This window comes from Dasypus novemcinctus, chromosome 8 (genome assembly GCF_030445035.2).
Source record: "Dasypus novemcinctus isolate mDasNov1 chromosome 8, mDasNov1.1.hap2, whole genome shotgun sequence".
In the NCBI taxonomy this organism is placed as follows: domain Eukaryota; kingdom Metazoa; phylum Chordata; class Mammalia; order Cingulata; family Dasypodidae; genus Dasypus; species Dasypus novemcinctus.
In genome coordinates this window covers 37,170,635-37,195,994 of record NC_080680.1, presented here as the reverse complement: position 1 = coordinate 37,195,994, position 25,360 = coordinate 37,170,635, and the positions used below count along the sequence as shown (strand labels likewise).

General features: G+C 37.5%; 1 protein-coding gene across 2 annotated transcripts in view; it reads left to right on the top strand.

The window, feature by feature from the left end:
- Nucleotides 1–25,068, top strand: part of GDA (guanine deaminase) — a 99,659-nt gene extending 74,591 nt beyond the window's left edge. For both annotated transcript variants that reach the window (XM_058301668.1, XM_058301669.1), the window contains exons 10-14: nt 2,479–2,546; nt 15,119–15,265; nt 18,068–18,198; nt 19,870–19,897; nt 20,772–25,068. In XM_058301668.1, the coding sequence (XP_058157651.1) occupies nt 2,479–2,546; nt 15,119–15,265; nt 18,068–18,198; nt 19,870–19,897; nt 20,772–20,842 (445 nt within the window). In that variant the 3' untranslated portion in view covers nt 20,843–25,068. The remainder of the gene's footprint in view (nt 1–2,478; nt 2,547–15,118; nt 15,266–18,067; nt 18,199–19,869; nt 19,898–20,771) is intronic.
- The last annotated feature ends 292 nt before the right edge of the window (nt 25,069–25,360 follow it).

Genomic DNA, 25,360 nt, shown 5'->3' with positions numbered 1-25,360 from the left:
AAAGAGTTGGAGGTGCTGGCAGTTGGATGTCTAGGAATGTTGTGACTGGAAAGAGTATATGACAGTGGCAGCACAAGAGGAGTACTGAGAGTCTCAGTGACATATTTTTGGAGTGTTGTGAGAGCCTCCAGAGGCTCCTGGTTTTCAGACATAAAGGTAGTCACACATGACAGAGAATCTTGCCTATCTACAGCTGAATGGTCATAAATATGTTCTAGTGACCAGGTTTTGAAAAGATTTAACATCCCATAAGTGACTTTCACAGCATCTGCTAAATGAAAACATGATCCAACTTTGCAAACAGATTGAGGTTAAATTTCTTAAGGATACTTTTTAATGTTTAAGTGATCATCACCACTATTCATTCTCCAAAATGTGAGAGAGTTATTGCATGTACACTGGGGCTTTGGATAGGATAGTCATGTGTGCCTTTGAACAGACCACTTTAATCTTTGCATCTTTTTGTCCTTCTAAGAATAGCTTTAGTTTTCCTTTGTCTCTCTAGAAAGGCAGCTTATCTATTAAGCTCAGGGTCAGAGGTCTGACTTTAACCCAGGAACACTTTCTCCCCAAGATGCTGCTATCTTCCAAGACATCACTGAAATGTCAGCCTCTGACTCAGCAGCCTGCACCCCATTTCCAGTCATGCCCCCCTTCCTTTGACCTTTCAAGTCATTACTCATTCAAGGCAGCAAATTATTCCAGGTAGCGGAAAGACAGCAATGTTGTCCAGTTTCTACTTCCTAAAAGATGGGTTGGTTGAAAAAACAAAAAAGACATTGCTGGTGGGAATGTAAAATGGGACAGCCACTGAGGAAGACAGTTGGGCAGTTCCTCAGAAAGTTAAGTATGGAACTGCCATATGACCTGGCCATCCCCCTACTAGGTATGTCCCCAAAAGAAGTGAACACAGGACCTGAAACAGATATTTGCATACCAGGGTTCATAGGGGCATTATTCATAAATTGCCTAAAGATGGAAACAACCCAAGTGTCCATCAACCAAGGAAAGGATAAATAAAATGTGGTATATATACACAATAGAACATTATTTAGCTGTGAAAAGCAATGTAGTTCTGGTTCATGTGACAACATGGATGAAACTTGAAGACATTATGTTGAGTGTAATACACCAGACACAAAAGGACAAATGTTGTGTAATCTCACTGATATGAAATAATTAGAATAAGCAAACTCAAGAGTTCAAATCTGGAGTATAGGTTAGCAGGGACTGAGTCGGGGGTAGAGAATGGGGAATTAATGTCTAATTTGTAAAGAATTTCTATTTGACTTGATTACAAAGTTTTGGAAATTAATGGTGGAGCTGGTAGCACAACATTGTGATTGTGATTAACAACACTGAATTATATATATGAATGTGGTTAAAAACAGGAAATTTTAGGTCGTATGTATAAGAATATAAAAGATAAAACAGGACTGTACAACACAGTAAACTCAATTGTGAACATGGACTATAGTTAATAGTACAGTTATAAAAATGGCCTTTCATGAATAGTAACAAATGTACCACACTAATTCTAGGTGTTAATAATTGGGTGGTATATGCGGTAATATTGGGTATACTGGGTGGTACATGGGGTAATATTCTTTCATCAGCTGTAACAAAGGTACCACAAATGCAGTGTTAAAAATGGGGGTGGGGAGGTATATGCGAATGCAGTATTTTTTACATGATTTTTCTGGAAACCTACAACTTCTCTAATTAAAAAAAAACCAAAAAACCAAAAACAAAGTTTATTGAGAAGTGGATGTGGCTCAAGCGATTGGGCTTCTGTCTACCATATAGGAGGTCCAGGGTTCAATTCCTGGGGCCCCCTGGTGAAGGCAAGCTGGCCTGAGTGGAGAGCTGGCCTGAATGGAGTGCTGGCCTACACAGGAGTGCTGGCCCACATGGAGAGCTGGCACAGCAAGATGATGCAACAAAAAGAGATAGAGAAGAGAGACAGTAAGAGATGCAGCAGACTGCATCTGTCCCACTCTGGAAGGTCCCAGGATCAGTTCCCAGTGATGGCTAAAGAGAAGACAAGCAGACACAGAAGACACAGCGAATGGACACAGAGAGCAGACAGGGGGAGGGGAATAAATAAATAAATAAATCTTAAAAAAAAAAGCATATCAAAGACAGATAAGACTTTTAGAACAATTGCAAGGTTCAATTTCTCCATTTATTTTTTTCTTACAAGTGATCTCCTGCTTTCCCTTTTGGCTCTTGCTACTTTGTATCCTCCCAAGATTTAATCTCAGTCCAAGAATTCAAGCACCTTTATGATCCTTTTTACTCCAGGACTGGATGGTCTACTTTGACTCATGTGCTTGTGTCAGTGTTAGAATTGATATGATGGGAGACACAATTTTCAATACTATCACATTATTATTATTATTATTATTATTATTATTAGTGTCCCTCTTGTTGGAACCACATGGATTTCCTTGTTCTGACTCTCTTCTCTCTCTACAGACTTAGCAGTGGCTTTCTAAACATTCAAGAAGTTCTGAAACATGAAGTGAAAATAGGGCTGGGTACAGGTTAGTAGTTCATTTTTATTGCTTTTTTGTTTTTTTTCAAGATTTATTTTTATTTATTTCTCTCCCTTTCCTTCCCCCACCCCATTGCCTGCTCTCTGTGTCCATTCACTGTGTGTTCTTCTGTGTCCGCTTGTATTCTTGTCATGCGGCACTGGAAAATTGTGTCTCCTTTTTGTTGTCCCATCTTGCTGCATCAGCTCTCCGTGTGTGCGGTGCCACTCCTGGACAAGCTGCACTTTTTTGCTTTTTTCCTGTGGGGTGGCTCTCCTTGCAGGGCATACTCCTTGCACATGGGGCTCCCCTACACGGGGACACCCCTGCGTGGCATGGCACTCCTTGCGTGTGGCAGCACTGCGCGTGGGCAAGTTCACCACATGGGCCAGGAAGCCCTGGGTTTGAACCCTGGACCTCCTATATGGTAGATGGATGCTCTATCAGTTGAGCCACATCTGCTTCCCTAGTAGTTAACTTTTGGAGCTATGACAAAGTAGTTAAGTTCATAACTTCCTAATGAGATTAATTTTCAGGTAACAGTTCCTCTATGTTAAAAAAACAACGACAACAGAGAAATTTTTGTTACCCATTAGTAATACCTTGAGCTAATAAAATGGCAAGGTTGGAACCAGTAAAAAATAGGTCTACAAATGGAGAAGTTTTGTAAGCCATTATCCCTGTTTACTGTTTAGAGATTTGGCTATAAAGGTAATTCCTTCTAAAGCATTTTAGGGGTTCTTTTTTCAAAAATCCTTAATTGTTTTTCCTTTTGTTTGGTCCTCCTGGTTAGGTTTTAATGGCTTGGATTTGCATGGCTTTATTTTTCAATAACTGCATAATCACAGATAAATTCTCAAGAGAAAATCAAAATTATTTGAACTTGCCATTAGCAAACACAATTCAAACCAGGCCAGCACTGAGAATGCTGAGATACGTTAAGAACTTGCTTTGCTTTTAAGCAGTGTTTAGCAAAATGAGACCCCTCAATTCTCACAGGCAGTCTGAATGTTTACTAGGCTGAAGGACATTCTATGAATTAGTGATGCCTCTTTCTTTTCACAGTACATTTTAATTGTTTTTTCCTGAGTGTGTGCTGTGCTGCTCATTTTGAAAGTGTGAGTCAGGCCCAAATGTCTGGACATCCGCTGTGAATCTACTTTTATTACTGTGTGTGACTAAACTAAAATTAAAAAAAAAAAAAGGGTGCAGGGGCATCTGGTAGTTTGAAGCTGTATGTACCCCAGAAAAACATGTTCCTAAATCTAATCCATTCCTGTGGGTGTGAACCCACTGTAAGTAGGACCTGTGATGAGGTTACTTCAGTTAGGATGTGACCCACTTCAGTCAGGATGGGTCTTAATCCTATTACTGGAGTCTTATAGAGAACAAAATTCAGACCAAAGAGAAAGCCACAAAAGCAAGAAGTTGAAATCAGTGAAAACTGGAAGAGAAGAGAGAGACCAGCAGGTACCACCATGTGCCTTACCATGTGGCAGAGGAGCCAAGAATCGCTGGCAGCTGGTCTTCAGGTAGAAAGCATCCCCTTGATGATGCCTTGATTTGCACATTTTCTTGACCTCAAAACCACAAGCGAATAAGTTCCCATTTTTTTAACCTGACCCATTTCATGGTATTTGCTTTGAGCAGCCTAGTAAATTAAAACAGGACACAAGAATTCATTCTCCATTCTTCACGAATTTGTCTTCCTGATGTTTAAGAACACCAGGATGTTTGCAGGTTGACAGTGTTGGTCTCAGGTTGCCATAATGAGACATTTTATAGCAAGCAGTTAATTGGTAAAACAACAATATTATAGAGATACACATGCACAGTAATCTACATTATGATTTATTAGTATTTTTAAAAATACGTATACTAGAGGTTTCTCCCAATTTGTCATGAACCAAAGGAATTAGAAATTTTAAAATTTTCATTTAAACTTTGAATTATTGAGACTGTGGTAATACCAGGATTTAATCACAGGTGGCAGAAAACCAATTGTTTTAACTTCATAATGAATAAGAAAAAATGGCAAAAAGTATTTTTTTTTCACACATTATAGTCAGGCAATGGAACATTCTGTAGGAATGTAGAAATTAGGTAGGAACTGCTTTCAGATTTTCTAGGATTCTTTGTCTCCATGATTTAAATTTATCACGTGACTTCTAGTTCTTCACTTTAATTATGTAGCTATGGCCAAAAAGTTTAGGTAAAGCTCCAGCTTTGAATTCAGTATCTGTTGCTTATTAGCTGTTAAGACCTTGAACGAGTTAGTTTCTTTTCTAATTTGTATTAGGATAACAACAACAACAGCTATCTTATAGCTTATTGTGGGAATTAAATGAAAAAAAAAAAAAGTATATGAAGTGGTTAGCCCAGTGCATGGCATATATCACTAGTCAAGAAAGATTTGAAAGAGCAAGGTTGTTGTGTTTAAAAAGAAAAGCACACATTTGGTATGTTGAGCAAATATTTGATTAAATATGATGCATTAGCATAATTTATAGTATGCTGTTGCATTTTTACATAGTCTTCTACCCCAGAAATCATTCTATTCTCTACATGAACTTTATGGATCAACTTGCCCTTCAACTGAAGATTTTAGATTATTTAACTTCATACTATGGGCAGAAAGCAGGATCAACAGCCATTCATTTACCCTTTCTGAAACAATTCTGGCAAATCTTATTTTTCTCTAATATTAGATAAGAGACAATCCAAAATTTTACAAATATTTAACAAAATTTAACAAAAATATTGAGAGAGCAACATTAAAAAGAATAAAAGGAGGACAGATCTCTGAAAACAACCTACTTCAGGATATGGAAGACATTTTCAGGATATTGCCATCATCCCTGGAGTAATAAAAAGACATGGGGGAACAGATGTAGCTCAGTGGCTGAGTGCCTGCTTCCCATGTACGAGGTCCTGGGTTCAATACCCAGTTAACTTCTAAAACAAAAAAAAGACATGGCTCTATGAAAAGGCTATAAGTTGTGGTGGAAAAGGAAAATTTTTTTAATGAAAGAAGGAAACTACAAAAAAAAATGAGAAAAAAATACATGTAGATTCCCATACACTGCTGGAAGGCAATAGCCATTTTGGAGTACTTTTTGGCAGTTTCTTATAAAGTTAACTATTATCTCCATAAGACCTAGCATTTCTGCTCCTAGGTAATTGCCCAAAAGAAATGCAAACACATGTTTACAAAAAGACCCATACAAGAATGTTTATGCTAGCTTTATTCACAATAGCCAAAAACTGGAAACAACCCAAGTGTCTGTCAGTAGGGGAATGGATAAGTCAATTATGGTATTTTCATATAATGAAATACTAATCAGCAATTAAAACAGCCTCCCACCCATAGCCCATATCAAAACAAAAAAGCCAAATCACTGATATATGCAAAAGCATGCATAAATCTCAAAAACACTTTTTCAAGTGAAAGAAGCCAGCACAAAAGAGTGCATGCTGTGTGATTCCATATATATAAAATCCAGGGACAGACAGAACTAACTTATGTTGCTAGACATCAGAAAGTGGTTGTCAAGGAGTGGGAGGCAGTGGGGAGGGGAATTGACTGGAAAGGGCCACATGAGGGAATGTACTGGAGTGATGGAAATGTTTAATTCCTTGTTGTGGGAACGTAGTTAAATTGGTATATACAATTGTCCACATTTTAAGTGAACACCTAAGATCTGTGCCTTTCATGATCTCTAAATTATATATCATTAAAAAATCAACCAACCAATCATGTAGCAGGCCATGAGGAGTATTTTTGTTGCAGAAAATTAAGTCAGTGATGGAGAACCAAAAATCAGAAGGTGTGTTTGAGGGTGATCCACACAGGGGGCAGAAGCTATAGCATCATCCGCAACGGGAAAGGGCCGGTGCGCCAGGGCGACACGCTCACTCTGTAGGAGTCTGAAGGAGAGGCTGGGAGGCTGCACTGAGCCTGCTGGGTCCTGGATGTCTGGGTGGACCATCCGGCCCATGGAGATGATCTGCAACTGTTAAATAAGCCATTTACATTGTATGTAAGAAACAAAAAAACAACCACAAATGTGGGATTTCCCTAATGGAGAACCCAAAACAAATGGAACAGAATCAACAATCAGAGAGAACTTTAAAAGCTAATCTTTTCTGAGCTTAAGAAAGAGCTATCATATTGAAAGAGTTTATCCTGTTCTATGTTAAATCATACTGAACTTACCCTTGCAAAATATTTGAATTATAAGGATAAAGAAAAAACTTCCTAACACAGTAAGGCAAGGGAAGAAATCAGTTATTAGCAAAACAATTTTTTTAAAAAGTTTGACTTCAAATTTTTTTTTCGCCTGGCACTCAAAATGTCAAATGGTAAGAAAGAATTTCTAGACATGATAGAGTGACTCGTTTGAGAATATTATATCTGACCAAATTCTCCTTCATGTTTGAAGGCAACAAAATTCTTACATGTACAAAGGCTTGGAAAATGTTTTCCCCATGAACGCTTTTAAAGAATTACTTGAAAATTTATATCAACCCATGATATATGAGGCAAAATGAAATACACAGACATAATGGTACAATAGGATTGTTAGAGAAAGCTAAGCTCAATTAAAATAAAATAAGTCAGAAGAATTGTAATATAAAGTGTTGTGGAAGTCGAGAGAGGTTCAATTATTTGTGTATAGAAAGGCCAGGACTAAGGAGTAATTTTGGGAAGGAAAAAGGATTTATTTACCACCAGCCGGCTCGGAGCTTCTCATTCCAAAATCTGGGCCCTGAACAAGATTTTTGAGTTCTTTTTATACAGAGGAAGGGTCAAATGGTTCTTTGTTTCAGTGCTCAATAGGCTTGAATTAACATGTATCTTCCATATCCTAGGTAAGCTTTTAGGATGGACTTCATACATTCTAGATAAGCTTTTAGCACATTTGGTTTGCATTGTCCCTGAATATTTAAGTTTATAGAGTTTCCATTGTGAAACTGTTTCTCCAGTACTGGAGTTGTTGTCATGGTTACCAAGGGCAGGGCTGTAGTTCTCACTGTCCCAAACACACAACAACTCAGTCAGGTTATCTATGAAGAGATGAACAGCCCACCCCACCCATAGCCTACATCATAAAAACTGAAGGGAAAGGAAAAAAATATACCTCAAGAGAGAACACATGCGATATGAAAAGTAACAGGTATTTTTAAAACAACAACAATCAGAATGGAAACATAAATCAGGAAAGTGTTTCCCTCTGGCAAGGAAGCGATTCCTGAGACTGATAGACATGACAATGCCCATTACTGAAACTGAGTGTCAGGTCCTTGAGTTTTGGTTTTATATTTTCTTTATATCATTTTGGATGTCTTTGGTGTTTTATTTTAAAAAATTAAAAATAATATATGCTTTGCAAGAAAGAACTTTTCAAGTGCTAAAAACGCTCTTCTATCTTCTGATTTTGTTAACACCAGAAAGTTGTGGTTTAGCCTAAGCTAAGAGGATTGTTTCTGGATTTCATTTAGGTTCTTGGCTATGCTGGAGAAACGAATTTCAAGAGCATGTTTGGTGAGTTAGGCCAGTAATTTATTCAGGTAGGGAGGGAAGAGAAATGGGAGAAAATAACAGGTAGAGAGGACGGGTTGAAAAGGGATAAAAAGGGCTGATTTACAAGCTATAATTCCCCATTATAGATTACAAATCCCCAGGTTTACTTGTGTGGCCACATGGCAGAGGAAAAATGGTGGCCGGCACACAGAGGGCAGGAACGGGTCCAGAGGCAAGGCAAGAGGGCAGGGCTAGAGCGAGCTCAGGCCTCATGTTTGCTTTCTAAACTATTAATTATTCCACCCCTTCGCTAATGGCAGGGGAGGGGTTCCAGCTGTTTGCTGTTCTGATTGATGACCCCACCCATCAATCCCCTAGTGAGGACCCAATGATGAAAGTCCCTAGGGAACCTCGGGCTTTTCCTTGCTCCAGAAGAAGTCTTTGTTCTGGATAGCAGAATCTTGAGGGGTGGGGTCTTCCAACCTCCATCTTGGGGGTTACTGATGTCCACGTGTACTCTCTGCCAGGTTCCAGATCTATTAGTTCTCTATCTTACAAGACTGCTTCAGGATGAAGATGTATTTGGCAAATAGGAGCAAAAATTTGTGTATGAAACTCCTTTGTCTCAGAAAAGAGGGAATCAAACATCATATTTCACCTCTGACTTTATAGTATGAAAATATTAAAGATAACTACTTAAAGAATTTTAAAGAATAGGATTCTGCCTTTTTAAAACACAAAAAAAACATAAAAAAAAAGAAAACGTAATAAAAGACCACACACACAAAAAAGGAATCTGAAAGAAAAATAAAAGTATAAAACAAGTTTACTAAAAATTCAATTAAACAAAAAACATAGAGCCATTGTTCCCCTCACCCCCTTTTCAGCCATAATTGCCTTTGCTTCCCACTTACTTATTCGTTATTCCCAAGGAAACAGAACTTTGGTCTTATTATGAACTCCAATCCAGTGATTCAGCGCTTTCTCACAATCAACTATTCCCTTCTTAATTTACCCCTTTTACATGGTGCCAGAGTTCATCACTATAATCATTCCCTTGGAAACATCCTCTCTTCTCAGACCTCTCTCTTTTTCTTTGTACTCACTTCGCAAAAGCGCAGACCTTGATTAATTCAACAGTTCCCCTTCTCAGTGCCTGCAGCTAAGCACCTGGAAGTTGCTAGAGAAAATCATCCAGTGGGGTTTAATTTTAAATGTAAGATCTCAGATACCAAAAGGCCTTCAACACTGCCTGCATAGACAATTATGTTTCTCTAATAAGCATATCTTCCAGGACAGTTTTTTCACACTTTTTTCTTAAACGTTCTACCCTACCTCAAACCTCTTCACTTCCGGCTGGAGACTTTACCTCATAAGTCATTTAGAAAAGAGAAACAATCAGAAACTCTTCTCTTCTTCCGACCACCAAATCCATACACTTTCCTGCATCTGCTTGCATTTTCTCTTTCCTGCTACAGCTAAAACAAAGCAAACAAAAAACAAACAAACAAAAAAACACCTGTCCTTCCTCCAATCAAAGGCAGAATACCAAAGTATGGTGACGGCTGTGTGTTCCATAGTCTCCCCTTCTCACATTATCTCTACAAATTCCTTTGGTCACTGACTTTCCTGAAACATCAGTGTCTTCTCCTGCATCATTTCTACCAGCACACACTCCCTAGTCTCTCCTGATTGTTTGAGCAAAGAAACAATACATAACCTCTCTCAACAGGACATCTGTCTTCTGGCTCCTGCCTCAACTCTCTGCTCCTCTTCACAGCCAAACTTTGACAAAGAGTGGGTACCGCAATGCCACCACTTACTGGACCTCTTCCACCCCTTCGCTCCTTCAGTCTGGTTTCTTGCCCCACCCTCCATGGTAGCTGCCTTTGTCCAGCTCCCCTGGGCTGTCACCACAGTGACCTCTCAGCTGCAGTCTCCAAAGGACCCATTCTGTCCTTGTCTCTGTGGGCTCAGCAGCATTTGCGTGTCTGACTACTCTTGCTGTTGTCAAAACAATCTTATCTTAGAGTCAATGAAACAAACACTCTAGTTTTCCTTTTTCTAGTCTTCCCAGCCCCCTCTCACCTCACCCTGGCCCTTGAAAAACTTTTCTTCAAGGCTCTGTCTTAGGGCCTTTTCTTTTTTTGCTTTAAACTTAACTTCCAGGAAAATACCATCCCTACCTATGGCTTCAATTATTACGTGTACTTAGATGACTTACCGATTTTTATTATCCAGCCCAGATTCCTCATTTGAATTACTAACCTACATTTTCAACTGCTACTTTCAAACTTCTCAAAGAAATCTCAAACTTCATTATATCCAAAAGCACATTTCAGCTTGGTCCTCTTACATAGTTCTCCTTTCCAGGGAATCCAGTTTCTCAGATCCCAACCTTGGACATCATTCTTGGGACTTCCTTCCCCCCCACGCCCACCTCACTGCTAAGGTCTGCTCCAACACATTGCCCAGCCTCATGACTCAACTACTTCCTGAGCCCATCTTTTCTCTCAGCCACCACCTACTGATACAACAGACAGATCTAGCTTCCTAACCTCATGTTCACCTTGGGTCCCTTCCAATCCATTCTTCTCTTTTGAGTAGAATCACAATGAAAATCTGGTCATTTTCACCCCCTCCTGTTTACAACCCTTCGGTGGAATTTTGAATGTGCAAGCCTCCTTACCAGACTCACAGAGCTCTGCACGGTTCAATAACCAACCACGTTCCACCTCATCTCATACTACTCTCCTCTCCCTACACTGGCTACTTTTTTTTAATGTTCTTTTTTTCTTTATTTAAAAAAAAAAAGCTTTACATTACATAAATGTTACATTGAAAATATAGGGAATTCCCGTATATTCCACCCTATCTCCCTCCCACGCTTTCCCCCATTAACATCTTTCATTAGTGTGGTACATTTGTTACAACTGGAACATGGCTACTAACTATGGTCTGTAGTTTACATTATGCTTTACACTTTGCACTGCATAATTTTATAGGTTTTGACAAAATGTATAATGGCTTGAATCCATCATTGCAGTATCATGCAGAACAATTCCAGTGTCCCCCCAAATGCCCCATGTTACATCTATTCTTCCCTCTCCCTTCCCTCAGCTTTTGCTCAGTTAAAACATGTTCTTTACTTCTGAATGGTACCACTTTGTGTGTGTGTGTATGTATCTTCAAAATAGAAATATAGGTCCTCCACAATCCTGTATCTGAAACCCTTGGAGCTTTTTTTTTTCTTTCAGTAAAGTAATTCTGTGAACCTATTGTATATTATTATATAACATCCTCAGCATACACTGCCTACTTTTTTTTTTTTAAAAGATTTATTTATTTTTTTATTTATTTAATTCCCCTCCCCCGGTTGTCTGTTTTCTGTGTCTTTTTGCTGCGCCTTGCTTCTTTGTCCGCTTCTGTTGTCGTCAGCTGCACGGGAAGTGTGGGCGGCGCCATTCCTCGGCAGGCTGCTCCCTCCTTCGCGCTGGGCGGCTCTCCCCACGGGCGCACTGCCCCACGCGGGGGACACCCCTGCGTGGCAGGGCACTCCCCGCGCGCATCAGCACTGCGCATGGGCCAGCTCCACACGGGTCAAGGAGGCCCGGGGCCTGAACCGCGGGCCTCCCATGTGGTAGACGGACGCCCTAACCACTGGGCCAAAGTCCGTTTCCCACTGCCTACTTTTTAATGCCCCCTATGAACCATACTGACTTCTGTCCACAGACCTTTGTATATTCTGTTCCCTGCCTGGAATGTTCTTTATCTCTCTTTGCATGGCAGAGTTCTTCTCCCTGCTGTTTTAGTTCAGATGTCATTGTCTTGAAATCTTCCCTGACCATCCTATCTAAATGGCCCTCTATCTCTACTTTCTCTGTCACTAATCTGAACACAATCACTTATGGTTTTGGGTTTTTTTTTATTTTTTAGGAGGTATGGGAGATTGAACCTGGGCCTCCTACATGGGAAGCAAGTGCTCAACAAATTGAGCTACATCCGTTCCTCTATAGTCAATAATTTTGTCTAAGTGTCTTTTTTTTCCTTTCACCTACACTAGTCAGATCATGCAGGGAGCCCATATGTTTTATTTATGAGTGCTTTCCCTGCATGGAGCGCATATCAGATACTGAGTAAATGACTGTTGAATAAAGGAATGTGTGCATGAGAAATAAACACGCACACAAAATTATTTCCTTTTGTCTTTCCGTTTTCTTCTCCCTCAAGTTGTCACTCTTGTGTGTTTCTTTGGGGTCTTCCTATAAATAAATAATGTCCTTAAATTGACTCTGGCAAGCAAGGGAGGGTGCCAGTCTTTATCATGGTGAGAGTAAGGGAAGGGGCTTTAAGGTTTGAGAAGAAATTTTCTCAGAAAAAATACATATCCCTGCATCCATTTTCCTCCCCACTCATACAATTTTCTCCTCTTTGGTCCTCATTTTCCATCACTTATGTTATTTAATTGGAGAATCTCAGCAACTAAGGCAGGTGGTATTATTTCTATTTTATGAGGTACTTAGGTGTCACAGACATTCATTCTTGACAAACTGACCAAGAGTCAACACAGCGGGCGTGGATGTGAATCAAGCAGTTGAGCACGTGCTTCCTGCATGGGAGGTCCTGGGTTTGGTCCTAATACCTCCTAAAAGCAAAAACAAACAGCAAACAAGTACGTGAAAAAAACCATCTCAGGGGAGCTGGTGTGGTTTAGTGGTTGAGTGCCCCTTGCCATACGTGAGGTCTCTGGTTTAATCACCAATACTGATAGCTAAAAAAGAAAAAAGAAAAGTAAACACAGTAAGAAAGTTCCAGATGGACAGTTTAAAACCAGGTCTGTAAAATGTGGAAGTTCATTATTTCTCTTTCTGCCCTATCACACTTACACTTATATGATAAATAAAATATTCCTAGTAGTCACCAGGGATTTTGCCTACATTAAATGTGCTATGGATGGCTGGGGAAGCCACTTGCCTCACCCAGTAATTGGGCAAGCTACTAGGAAATTACTACCACAATGGAAATCCCCTGGAAGGAAAGTTTGACTCTTAAACAAATGGTCCTGACTAAATACTGTAGTTTGTCTGGCCTGTGCTTTATTTTTTGACCAATACATTGTTGTTCCTTTGTTGGCAGTTATTTTACTAATATAACATTGGCAACCAGAAGAATATAAGATGATTATATCAGCATCATAATAAGGCATCTCTGAAAATATCCTCAGGAAATTGCACAGTATTGTTTCTTCATCCACCATTATTTTTTCTATAGGGATAATTTTGATTAGATAGTGAGGAATTTATTACTCTCTATAATATTTTATGTAACTATTTTTTAATAACTGCAAGTATTCACACCATCCATACTCATCCATATTTCCATGTGGAAATATTCCATATTCTCACCATCCTAATTGCATTTCTTTTATTTTTCTATGTTTCTTTTCTATTTTTATTTTATTTTTTATAGGAACTATATATTCAGGCTTTATGTGCTTTCAAATTATATAGGGATATCATTTTATTTTGCCTTTTCCACCTAACATTTATTTGTTCTTGCAACAAAGAAGAAAACAGTAGGCAAAATATATCAAGATTAATGTGTATTTTCCCAGATTGTGTTTATTTTCCTTAGTTTGATGCTATGGATGGTTACTGGATATTAACACAGACTTATAACTTAAATAGGAATTGCTGCGACCCACACAGCTGAACAGGTTCCTGAAGTGGGAGGAGTGGAGGCTGAGAAATGAAAGACAAAATAGGGGGGCCAGGTGGACCATGAGGGGCTTGCAACACCTCAGGCCCTTGGCTTAATCACGCACTTTATTTTATACCATAAGGGGAAACCGCACATTCGAGGGGTTGCGTTTCTAGGTTACTACAAATAAAAAAGTTATTCTTCTATTCATAAACCTACAGACAAGACAGTTTCTTTCTTATCCACACTCGGCATATTCAGCTCAGCACATGACCTTGCCCAGTGGGCACCTCCTATTTTATCTCCAGACTCTCCAGGTGCACTTTGTCTACATTCTTACTGTGAACCTTGGGGCCTGCTTTGCAGGCTTCTGGGGACCCTAGTTTGCAGGGCTCTCCACAGGAATAGTACAACTTTTCAGAGAACTGATAATCCTCTGGTAATAGTGTTTCGGTTTAATTAAAGTATGTGCTAAAAAATTCCATACAAGTTTATTTAAGGACGCATAAGACAATTGAACATAAAATTGAACTGCCATCTAGAATTATTATTGAATAGGCTATTACTTTTTATCTTTGCAATATATCTATATATTGGCACTAACAAGTATATATGCCTACCTAGAAATGATAGAAAGATACCTTGAAAAAGAAAATATATTTTATTAGCTATAGTTATACTTTTCCTCTAATAAAACATGCTAACTTACTTGGAATTTATTTATAAAAACTCATTTACTACCTCTGATATTCGTTTGTCACAGATAGTGTTTCAATTTAATTATGATTAGGTGCTTTATTTAAATCACTGAAAATTTCATTCCCCGTCTAATGATGCTAACCAACATATAATGTTATCTATATCAGCACTGCCTATTTAATAAACTAATTTTCCAAAACATATAAATTCATTCTGCAAGCTATTTCCTAAAAATTTATTATAAAGAGGTGGGTTTTTTAAATTTTCTGTTAATTTCTCATCTCAATACAGAGTTAGGGCAAGTTTTTATAGCATAGAACTATAAGCTTATTTTATGTTACCTAAGTTATAGTTATAACTATGCAGGCATTTTTGAACCATTTCCCTGAGGGTTCTTCCAGGGAATATTCAGAGATAAAAACTTCTCAACTTCATTAATCATTTGGGTATACATTTGATACTTGTTGCAGGTTTTGAATTCCTTTAAATGTTGGCCTATGACTATTCTGTCATTATTGATAAAATCTTTTCTTTAAGTATATTAGAGATTAGATATCTGTCACTAAAAAACAAAATGAAAACACAAAACAGCCTTATTTCCTAATAGTCCATTTATTCTCCTAAGGTTACTCTCTTAACTTTATTTTATCTATGGCAGATGTGGCTGGTGGTTATTCATCTTCAATGCTTGATGCAATCAGGAGAGCAGTGATGGTTTCTAATATCCTTTTAATTAATAAGGTAAATGAGAAAAGTCTCACCCTCAAAGAAGTCTTCAGACTAGCTACTCTTGGAGGAAGCCAAGGTAATGACTACTTTGTTTTTCTCTGACACAACGTACAGTCATGACAATCTGTGTCCTTCATTAATTGATTTAATAGATATTCATACTGGTTGCAGGCATATGCGTTCTTTAAAATAATCAGTTTTCACATTAAGTCCAGCAGTATGTCCTATTGAGTCAAGTAATAGGCTCTCTGTTGTCTTCAGTGATATTAATAATTATAGTAAAAATAGTAGCCAAGATTTATTGAGTGCTTATCATGTGGGAGGCACTATGCAAAATGCCTTATATGTTTTGTTACTCAATCCTCATAATCACTGTTATTAATTCCATTTTACAAAAAAGGAACCCAAGGCTTACACAGCTGTCAAACTTCAGCATGCCACAATTTGAATCCAGAAAATCTGATGCCAGAGTGCAGGTTCTTCTTACCTGCTGCCTTCTACTGTGATATCTTCCTAGATAAATCCCTGCCTTTATTCTTTTTAATATATGTATTTAAGTATGCTAATTACCCAAGTCTCTTTAAAAGGAGAAAAATATAAAGCTATAACCGGTTGATAGGCAAATATTATTCAGCTTTTCCCATTTCTCCCATATAATGACATTTTTGTAGGAAAAAAATAGCAGTTGCTGGTTGTATTAGAATTATGGCGTAATCTGGAAGGGTGATAGTATAGATATAGATGTAGATATATGCTAGATACCCTGGGTCTTAAAGATGAAGGGCAATTGAGGCAAAAAGCCATGGAAAGAGAACCTTCCCGAATGGACTACATTGAACACCATAAGGGACATTTCAAGAAAAACCAATAGGGACTATGCTGTTTGCATTTCCCTAAATCTATGGTTTCATTTTCTCAAGTTTTAAGTTTTAAGCCACCCACTTTTAAAACAAGTGTGACACCCACCACCGCCGCCCCGTGTTTGCACATCCTGAGTTCAAATTGTTGTTTTACCATTGTATTTTCCTGTGGCAAACAGGTTATATTTAAATAGTACTTTTTTTATTTTAGGTCCTCTGTGAATTGCTTCATCAGGACCCTGTTTCTGAGAAAGCCAGAATGGGGTGCCTACCAAATCATTTCTACCTTGCTGTGTATCTTTTCTATCTCTTTACTGGGCCACTGAGTTTACTGTTATGGAATTTCTTCTCCTTAACTGCGTCTCTACTACAACCTAGGTGAAGTGAAATAAACGAGTCCTCGTTTAAAATGGGGCATCTTCCCACCTCTGTCACGGCCTTTACAATCACTCTTAAGAGAACTAGATGTGCCATTTGCTCCAAAAGGCAGCAAAACTGTACCTCCTAAAATGTGTTTGAGCTGCTAACCAACCAGCTGTATATATCTGTAACAATTTGAATTTATATCAATTTGCAAAGTCACTGAAAGCATGCCTAGTTCATGGTTAGTTCATGCCTAAACTGCCCATGTTCTAATGAATAACCTAGTTAATTTATATCATAAAAATTACCTGCACCCTGGTAAAATTACCTGATTATCTAACCTATTACACAGACAACAATTTCATGTTGAATGCAGTCATTTTAGTCCCATATTTATCATAACTCTTTATCAAAAAGATACAGAGTATAATCAGTGGAGGAGAGAATTTCCATTGACTTCCTGTTTCATTTAGTCCCTCCCCATACAATTCTATGTATGTAGATGTCACCTAACTGCTTTTAAAATTTCTAATTATTCTTACATCTTTGTCTTGCTCTGAGTTCTTTAGCTAAAAAAAAACACCTCTTTTTTTTTTTCTTTTTCTGAGAATAAAAGAGTTGCTTTTAAAATAAATACTCTTAGTCACAAGGAGGATTTCTAAGTCAATTCTCAAAAAATTTCCAAAAGATTTCTGGAAATCCGTTCTAATAGGGATATGCAATTCAAAATTTCCACATTGGACTATAGCCTAAAAGTGACAGAACATATAACCAAGCAAAAATTGAAATAATTTATACTGTACTCCAGCTGACCTTCCTTTTATGCATGCTTCCATTTGTTACATCAGGGTGCACCTTACTCAAATTACAGGCCCTGGGGTGCTTTGGATTTAATACCCATGTGAACTAGAAAAGCTAAGTACCCCATCTTCTGAAATTAAATCGTAAAAATGAGAGATACCTTTACCCGGTGTCCAGTACTTGTGGAGTGTGAATACTAGCAATGATATGGGCAGCGTAAATAGACGTTATTGAACAATGCCCAATTTTAGAAAACCATTCTTCTCTGGCAACCAGAAAACCTTCACTGTTACAAAGAAATTGGGTTGCTTTCAGAAGCATTGAGTTATGAGATCTAGTTACTCTGAGAAATAATTTTTTTTTTTTGCTATTCAGAAGATTTAAACCAAGGAATTTTTGATGGATATGCCTGTAAAAGTATAATTATTTTTTATTTGTTTGAAGCTCGTTTCAGTTTCATGAAAATAGATTCTTGTTAGGTGTTTAATAGAACAAAAAGGAAAAAAAAAAGCAGGGAAAAGAGCTGGAGTTTTGTGGGGAGGAGGGACATGTTTCTTAGAGGGATGAAGGGAAATCGCAGACCAGCTGTACTATGAATTAACACCATGAGAATTATGATCATGGTAATGGAGGGAATTTGGTTTGTTCTCAGATTCTGCTTTCCTGGCCTTACTCTGCTTCCTGTTAAGTAGAGGTCCTATGACCTACTGGAATGAGAGAACTTTCTTGCTTCACTATTAAAATACTAATTTTTTTCTAGTGCTATGTTGGCAGATTCTATCCTTGCAAACTGGGACTTTTGCATGGTGTGATGGCTCCAAATAATGACTTTATTAACTTGTTACACTCTGTAGCTCTGGGGCTGGATGGTGAGATTGGAAACTTTGAAGTGGGCAAAGAATTTGATGCACTTCTGATCAACCCCAAAGCATCAGACTCTCCCATTGACATGTTTTATGGGGATTTTGTTGGTGATATTTCTGAGGTAAGTGAATGTAAGTTCATCAAAAGGCATTTCTCCATAAAGTAGTCATAAGAGCTTCACCGTAGAATGAATGAATGAATAAATAAACAGAATTTTGTGGAAAACAGGAGAATCTTATGAGAGATGCTTGTTCCCTTTGAATTATTATTCTAATTCATGTAAGAATCATTAAGAATAAAGGTAATGACAAAATAGTTATATTTTGAATGCATTTTTCCCATAAGCAACCATAATATCGCTAGCCCTTATTTTTTTTTTTGTTTTTTTTTTAATTATTTATTTTTTTAAATTACATTATGAAAAATATGAGGTCCCATTCAACCCCACCGTCCCCGCCCCCCACTCCCCCCACAGCAACACTCTCTCCCATCATCATGACACATCCATTGCACCTGGTAAGTTCATCTCTGAGCATCACTGCACCCCATAGTCAATGGTCCACATCATAGCCCAGACTCTCTCACGTTCCATCCAGTGGGCCCTGGGGGGATCTATAATGTCCCGTAATTGTCCATGAAGCACTATCCAGGACAACTCCACGTCCCGAAAACGCCTCCACATCTCATTTCTTCCTCCCGTTCCCCACACCCAGCAGCCACCATGGCTACCGTTCCCACACCCATTCCACATTTTCTCTGTGGACATTGGATTGGTTGTGTCCATTGCACATCTATGTCAAGTGAGGGCTTAGATTCCATATGGGTACTGGATGCACTCCTCCCGCTTCCAGTTGTAGACACTCTAGGCTCCATGTTGTGGTGGTTGACCTTCTTCAACTCCATGTTAGCTGAGTGGAGTAAGTCCAATAAATCAAAGTGTAGGAGCTGAAGTGCTAGCCCTTATTAAACACTTGCTGTATGCTAGCTGGATATGGGGTTAAGCATTTTCATATATCATCTTATTAAAACATCAGAACAACTCTATGAGGTGTAGTTACTATTAATATTGCCATTTTCTATAAGGACTGTGAGGCCTAAGGGAGGCTCATAGCTAGTAATAAAGTAGCTGGGTTTGGATGCAAACCTAAGACTTTCTGACTACCAGATATTGAGCTCTAACCACTGTGCTTCATTAATTGTCTTAATTTTGTAAGAAAATGAGTTTCATTGCTTTGTTTCTCTTATAAAATTTTTCTTTTGTGTAAAATAAAATAGTTACTTTAATTTATTTTAATAACAACCCTTTGAAAGATATTAGGTTTTCTAAAAAAAATAGACTATTACCATTTATATATTGATCCATTTGTAAGAGTAAATTTGATACTAAATATAACATATTGAGGCTCTTAGAAGAATGATCCTGGATTTTTGAAGTTAGTACCTAAAACAAATAAATAACTTCTCTATAAGAGTGAATTTCTAGGAACAGGGCTCAGTCCCATTCTTCTAATCATTTTTCGTAAGTAGACATCTCTTGAAATGTTTTGAATTATTTTGTCATATTAATTTTTTAATTCATTTAACACTTTTCCTCTGAAGATTACAAGGTTATATAACAAGAACTTTCAGGCAATAATAATAATTTTTAAAGCAAAAGATCATTTACTTTTAATTAATGAAAGTTGATTTTGCCATCAAAAATAAATTTATATTTCTATGCTTTGCTAACTTATTGGTTATGAATTTACTTTTCTAAGTGTGCAAATCTTATTACTTTTATTTCCCGTTTTAGGTTGTAATCCAGAAGTTCCTCTATCTAGGTAGGTAGATATGTGTGTTTACTTAAAATAATTTTTTTTCATTTCATTCTTTGGTATCATTCTCTGTATTTATTGTACTATAGGTTAATATAACCTATAGAAATTTAGAGCCATTGTTCTTTTTTTTGTTGTTGTTTTTTTAACACTTTTTAAGCCTGTTTAAGGCATAATATTTAGAAGACGCGATTTAAAATGTGCACGATCCTCCCGATCTGCCGTGGTAAATCTTACCCTAAGAATGGGAGGCCCAAGGGGGAAAGATCGTCACGTCTGTTCCTCTTATGCTCATTCGACACCCCGCAGTCTTTCGCCCTGTGTTCTATTTGTGCTAAGTGTGTGGTGAAATCTCTGCACACATGCGTTTAACCTTTGTTAAAAGGCATTCATTTCTACTCACTGAGAGAAAATAATAAACAGTGCAGAAGAGACTACTCTGCCTCCCCTTCTGTTCAGCCCCCTTGAGGGAATCTGAGATGGGCGCGCTGGGGCTTATTTCGTGTGGAGCTCGGTTTGCCTCTGACCATTCACCTCACCGTGCTTTGACTCGGGACTTCAAAGATAAATTTTCCTTGTTACGACAGGGGCTGGAAACGCAAGCCGGTGGGGGGGCAACCGAAAGCAAAATAGAGGGTCATTTCAACTTTATGGGATTTCCACCTTAGGTGCAGAATTCACTCCCTAATCCTCAAATTTGAATCTCCCACTGACCATGTCTCCCTGCCTGGATTCTAAACTATCTGAAAGAAAAGACAAGCTACGTTTTATTTCCTCTCTGAGAAGTGTTTATTTTTGTTTTTTAATCCCTACCGATAGCAATGAAAATAATTATTAACACAAAAGAAGTATATAACTGACTCATTGACTTTTCTTTCAGGAGATGACCGTAATATCGAGGAGGTTTATGTGGGCGGGAAGCAGGTGGTCCCATTTTCAAGCTCAGTGTAAGACCCTCGGGCCTCTGCGAAGTTCTTCTGGGATAATGTGGTTCTGCGTCTGCCGAGGCGGAGTTAGAAAGTCAAAAATTAGTACCTTGTTGGGATGACTATCTCTTTCTGTGTCTAGTTCCAGTATTCACTTGAGAAATCATTCGAAGGAAGTTGCACTATCTCAACTCCCTGGTTGGTAGAGTTCATAATTTTGTGAAATGGGAATTTCTCCTTTGAGCTGTTCAGATTTACTTCAAGCTCAAACAAAAGGGAACGTTTTTGCTGGTAATGTTCTTATGAGATTTAAGTAAAATCTATTTCTTATTTTGTAATGTAGAGAGAAAAGGTATGCCTATCGGGGTAGATCTTTTGAACTAATAAAAAAAAAAATTAGAAAATTCTAAGTGAAAGTGGACCAGTGAAAATATTTTTGTGAGGGAAAAAAAGGCTATGAACCAATTTTGGAAAATCACTTAGAATTGCGTTTTGAGAATTATATAAAGGAAAATAATTTTAAAAGAGAACTTTGTTGAACTGTAAAATGTGTTTCTAGATTGACTTGTGTTCTGGAAATTTTCACTTAATGGGATTTACATTTCAGAGATGTGTTATTTTTGTGTTTTGCCCTCTTTGGGGATGAAATGTCAGAAATTGAATGCCACATGCTTTCTTAATGTAGCTCTGTGCTCAAGAGTGTTTGATAGAAGTGGATATTAAAGATATAAAATCTCTTAGGAATATTGTTCATATTACTACGTAGCATAAATAGTTGTATTTTTGTGTATTTAAAATCCACCTTTGTTTATTACAGTGCAATGTTATTATTGCTTCAGTTTTGTTGGAGGAGAAACAAATTCCTTACTCCTGTTTGTGTAGACTGTAGTCCTCATAAATGGGGGCAAGTCGTAGAGTTGCCAATAGTAACACAAAGGACTCTATTACAAGAAAGGGTCAACTCTACCCAAGCTCTACAACACAGTTGCTGGAATCTCATACTCAGATATCAATCTGCTAGAATTTTAAATGGAAGGATAAATCCTATTTAAAAAGGTAATTGAAAATCTTTTAACTCTGCATATTGATAGTACTCCATTTTCCAATGTTATCCAATGTTATGTCTGATAAATTTCCTATAATGATCAGTACATTGGAATTTTAGTGTAAAGGAAATAGATGTTCCACTTCATGTTTATATTAATAGGACTTAATCTGTACTCGACATCTAGGAACATTAAATAAAGCAAAGAACATTTTTATATGTCCTAACAAAGCAGAATTAAACCAAATTATTGCCTTGTAATAAAATACTTAAGAAGTATTGACTTGAATATTTAAATCCTATACATTTTTTTTTCATTTACTTCCAAATACTATAAGCCAACAAGGAAAAGGAATAGTTTTTCTTCATTGCTCATAACACTCATATCTAGAGTTTAGGTGTGACTACTTAGTATTACCTAGGTTGAGAATTTATGTAATATAGCTAACTCTATATTAACAGAACTAAGGACACAATTCCTCCCCCTGTACTATAAGTTTTGTTTTCACATATTTATATTAATTCAGTAGTAATTTGTCCAGTCTTCCCTGCCCTCTGGTAGAAACACTTTAAGATTTGATCGCATATACACTATACCTAAAGAAAACAAATTTTTGTGGTTTTAGTTTTGTATTTTTTTTCAATAACAACATTAATATTGTGAGATATTAAGTAACTCAATAAATCCAGTTTCTGGTCTCAGTCTCTATATTTCCAGTATTTCTGATTCCTGAACCAGGTCCAAGAGACCCTGCCAGATTTCTCCCTGCTTCTCCATAGTGCCAGCAGGTGTCTTCTGCTCTATCTCCCAGCACCTGCCAAAGGAACTTGCTTATATGGTGTCTAGCCCAGATGAGTAGGCTCAGGAATTTAGATGAGATATACAATCCCAGCTGTTGCAAATAAGGGTGGACATTTTGATGTTAAACGTCAGTTTTCATTTAGGTTTAGGATTCACATGCAGTAAATGTAATTAACTGTGGCATCAGAAGCAGGAAGAATGGCCACATACAGTCAAATCTGCCAAACATTAAATTTAGCCCTGATAGTATATTAAGACCTGCATATCTTTCCTAGTGAAAACAGAATATATTGAAATGTTTATAAGGACTTTGATTTCCCTGCATCCCTTATCACTTCTGTGTTTTGTTTTTCCAAGTGCAGTGTTCCTGGATGTTGCATATGCTCTCTGCAGTGCTAATGGCATTAGCCATCCTTGTGGCCAGTTGTTCTGCATTTTAAAATGTTGCCTTTGCCTAATGTAGGCTGTGAAGAGGCCGTATTCCAAGCCAATACTGTTTGCCACTTTATGCTTGAATATTTTGCTCTCTGGCAGGAAGGAGAGAATTCAAACTTCTTTTCAGCCCTTTCATGGTACCTCACACTTGTCGCATGTTTCATGGTATTTTTAAAGGAATGCATTTTAAAAGATAAAAACTTCTTCAATAGTGTTAACTGTCATAAATTTAGAAAATATTTTTAGAATCAGAATACAAAAGGAGGCTAATTAGCTAAGGTGAATATCATTTTCAGATTTCTGAACTTTTTAGGATTAATGTTTCTATAACTTGTTGAGCTGTCTTTTTCTGTTCTTTTACTTTTGTGAATATGAAGTAAAATTGTAAAAAAAAAAAAAAAAAGGAACAGCTAAACAAACCAAATCCATGAGGCCTGCCTTGATATTAAACATGGAATTAATTCACTTTTCCAGATTCTACCTTATCTTAATGTCCATTTGTTTATTTTGTTTTTTAATCCCCAAGAAGAAACAAAACAGTTTAGTCCTAATTTTGAAAACTCTAACCAATACCTTCCATTGATGTTTACTAGAATATGCTCTCAATGTAGCTCTCAATTTTATTAAAAACTAATATTAAATCCCGTATCTATCTATCTATCTATCATCTGTATCATTTTCAAATGAGACAAATGTGGGAAACTAAAGATTAGGACATGAGAGTTTGTCCTAGTAGTTATAAAGTGAGACAGAGGAGACTGTTCCCTTATTCCCCAGCTCTTTCTCCAATTTAACTGTCAAGGGTTTTAGAATCCAACAGGATATCTCAGACAAACTCTCTTCAGTCCAGGAAGAGGTTTTTCTAAGGTAATGCTTGTGAGTGTTGAACCCCACTGAATCTCTTTTTTACTTCCTTGAGAATTCTACACGGGAAAGGAAGCAGAGTCGTAGGAAAATACCCCATTATGCTCAGCTGGTTTTGAAATGGGCCCTTGAATTTCCCTGCCAGCAGCTGCAACTGAGATTTTAGAAAGGAAATATATAATGGGTGTGAGATCCAGCAATGCATTTGGATCTTCACTCCCTACCAGACCTCTCCTATTTTTAATCTTTTCATCTCAGAACCAGACACATGGAAAACAAACTGGAAGGCATATCAATTCTACTTTGTGCTATGCCCTGCAGATATCCAGATTGGAGGCTTCTGTATGTAGCCAACTGGAAATCTTTTCACTGTTGTCCATTTCTTAAATTGATGATAATGCTGGAAACAACAGGTTGAAAAAGAATGTTCTGAGTTATGGAATGTTGGACTAACAAATGTTCCATGGACAGTGACTTGAAATATTTTTTAAATTGAGTGAATTGTTATGAAATTTTAAGTTTGTTTTTTTTTTGGAAGACTTAAAGGAGATGTTTGCAATTTCCGATCTACCTAATTCCTTCAGATATGACTTTGGACCTTCACACTCATTAATGCCTCTAAAGGAAAAATCACAGAAGTGCACAAAATGAATGGACATTGTTAGAAAACCCCCCAGCATTGCTCACCAAGCACATTTTCACACCCAGCCTCTTCTCCCACCACCTCCCACAGTCCTGAGTATGAGAGATCAAGAATTATGGGGTTAACCTGTGGAAGTCAGAGAGGCCAATGATGAAGCCTAATGTACATTTTAAGGTGGCTTTCAAGGTCCACAAGGTTCAAGTAAGTTGAATAACAAGTTATTCTTAGCTCACCTGTCACGTGTCAGTGATGTACTGTCCATTTCCTACTCATAAGCCTGTCAGAAAGCATTCTTTAGAGAAACCACCTTATCTTGTTAAACTCCTGATTGCAGCTCTTAAGAATATATCGTATGTATTCATGGGGAAATTTTTCTCAATATTTGTATTGGTTTGCTTATTGTTCTTGTGCTGAGTGAGCTCCTTTGTGCTTCAAACAAAAATAAATGAGACTTTGTGTTTATGTTGTTTTTATTGTAAATTCTTTGTGTTCGATTTTGTTGTGCATTCTGTCTGTTACAAGAGGGATTAATCTTATGCTGTTTTTCTTCTTTCAACATGAATCTTAAAAGACAGAATAGAACATGTATCTGTGCACTAACGTATCTTCCATCAAGCTATGGTGCTGAGCTCTGTCGAATCGGATTGCTGTTGCTTTTATTTCAGGATAAATAAAAATTAATCCACTTGGATTTTATATAACTGGGGTTTTAAAAAGAAAAAAGAAGGTGGGGAAGTTGTATAATGGTTAAGTG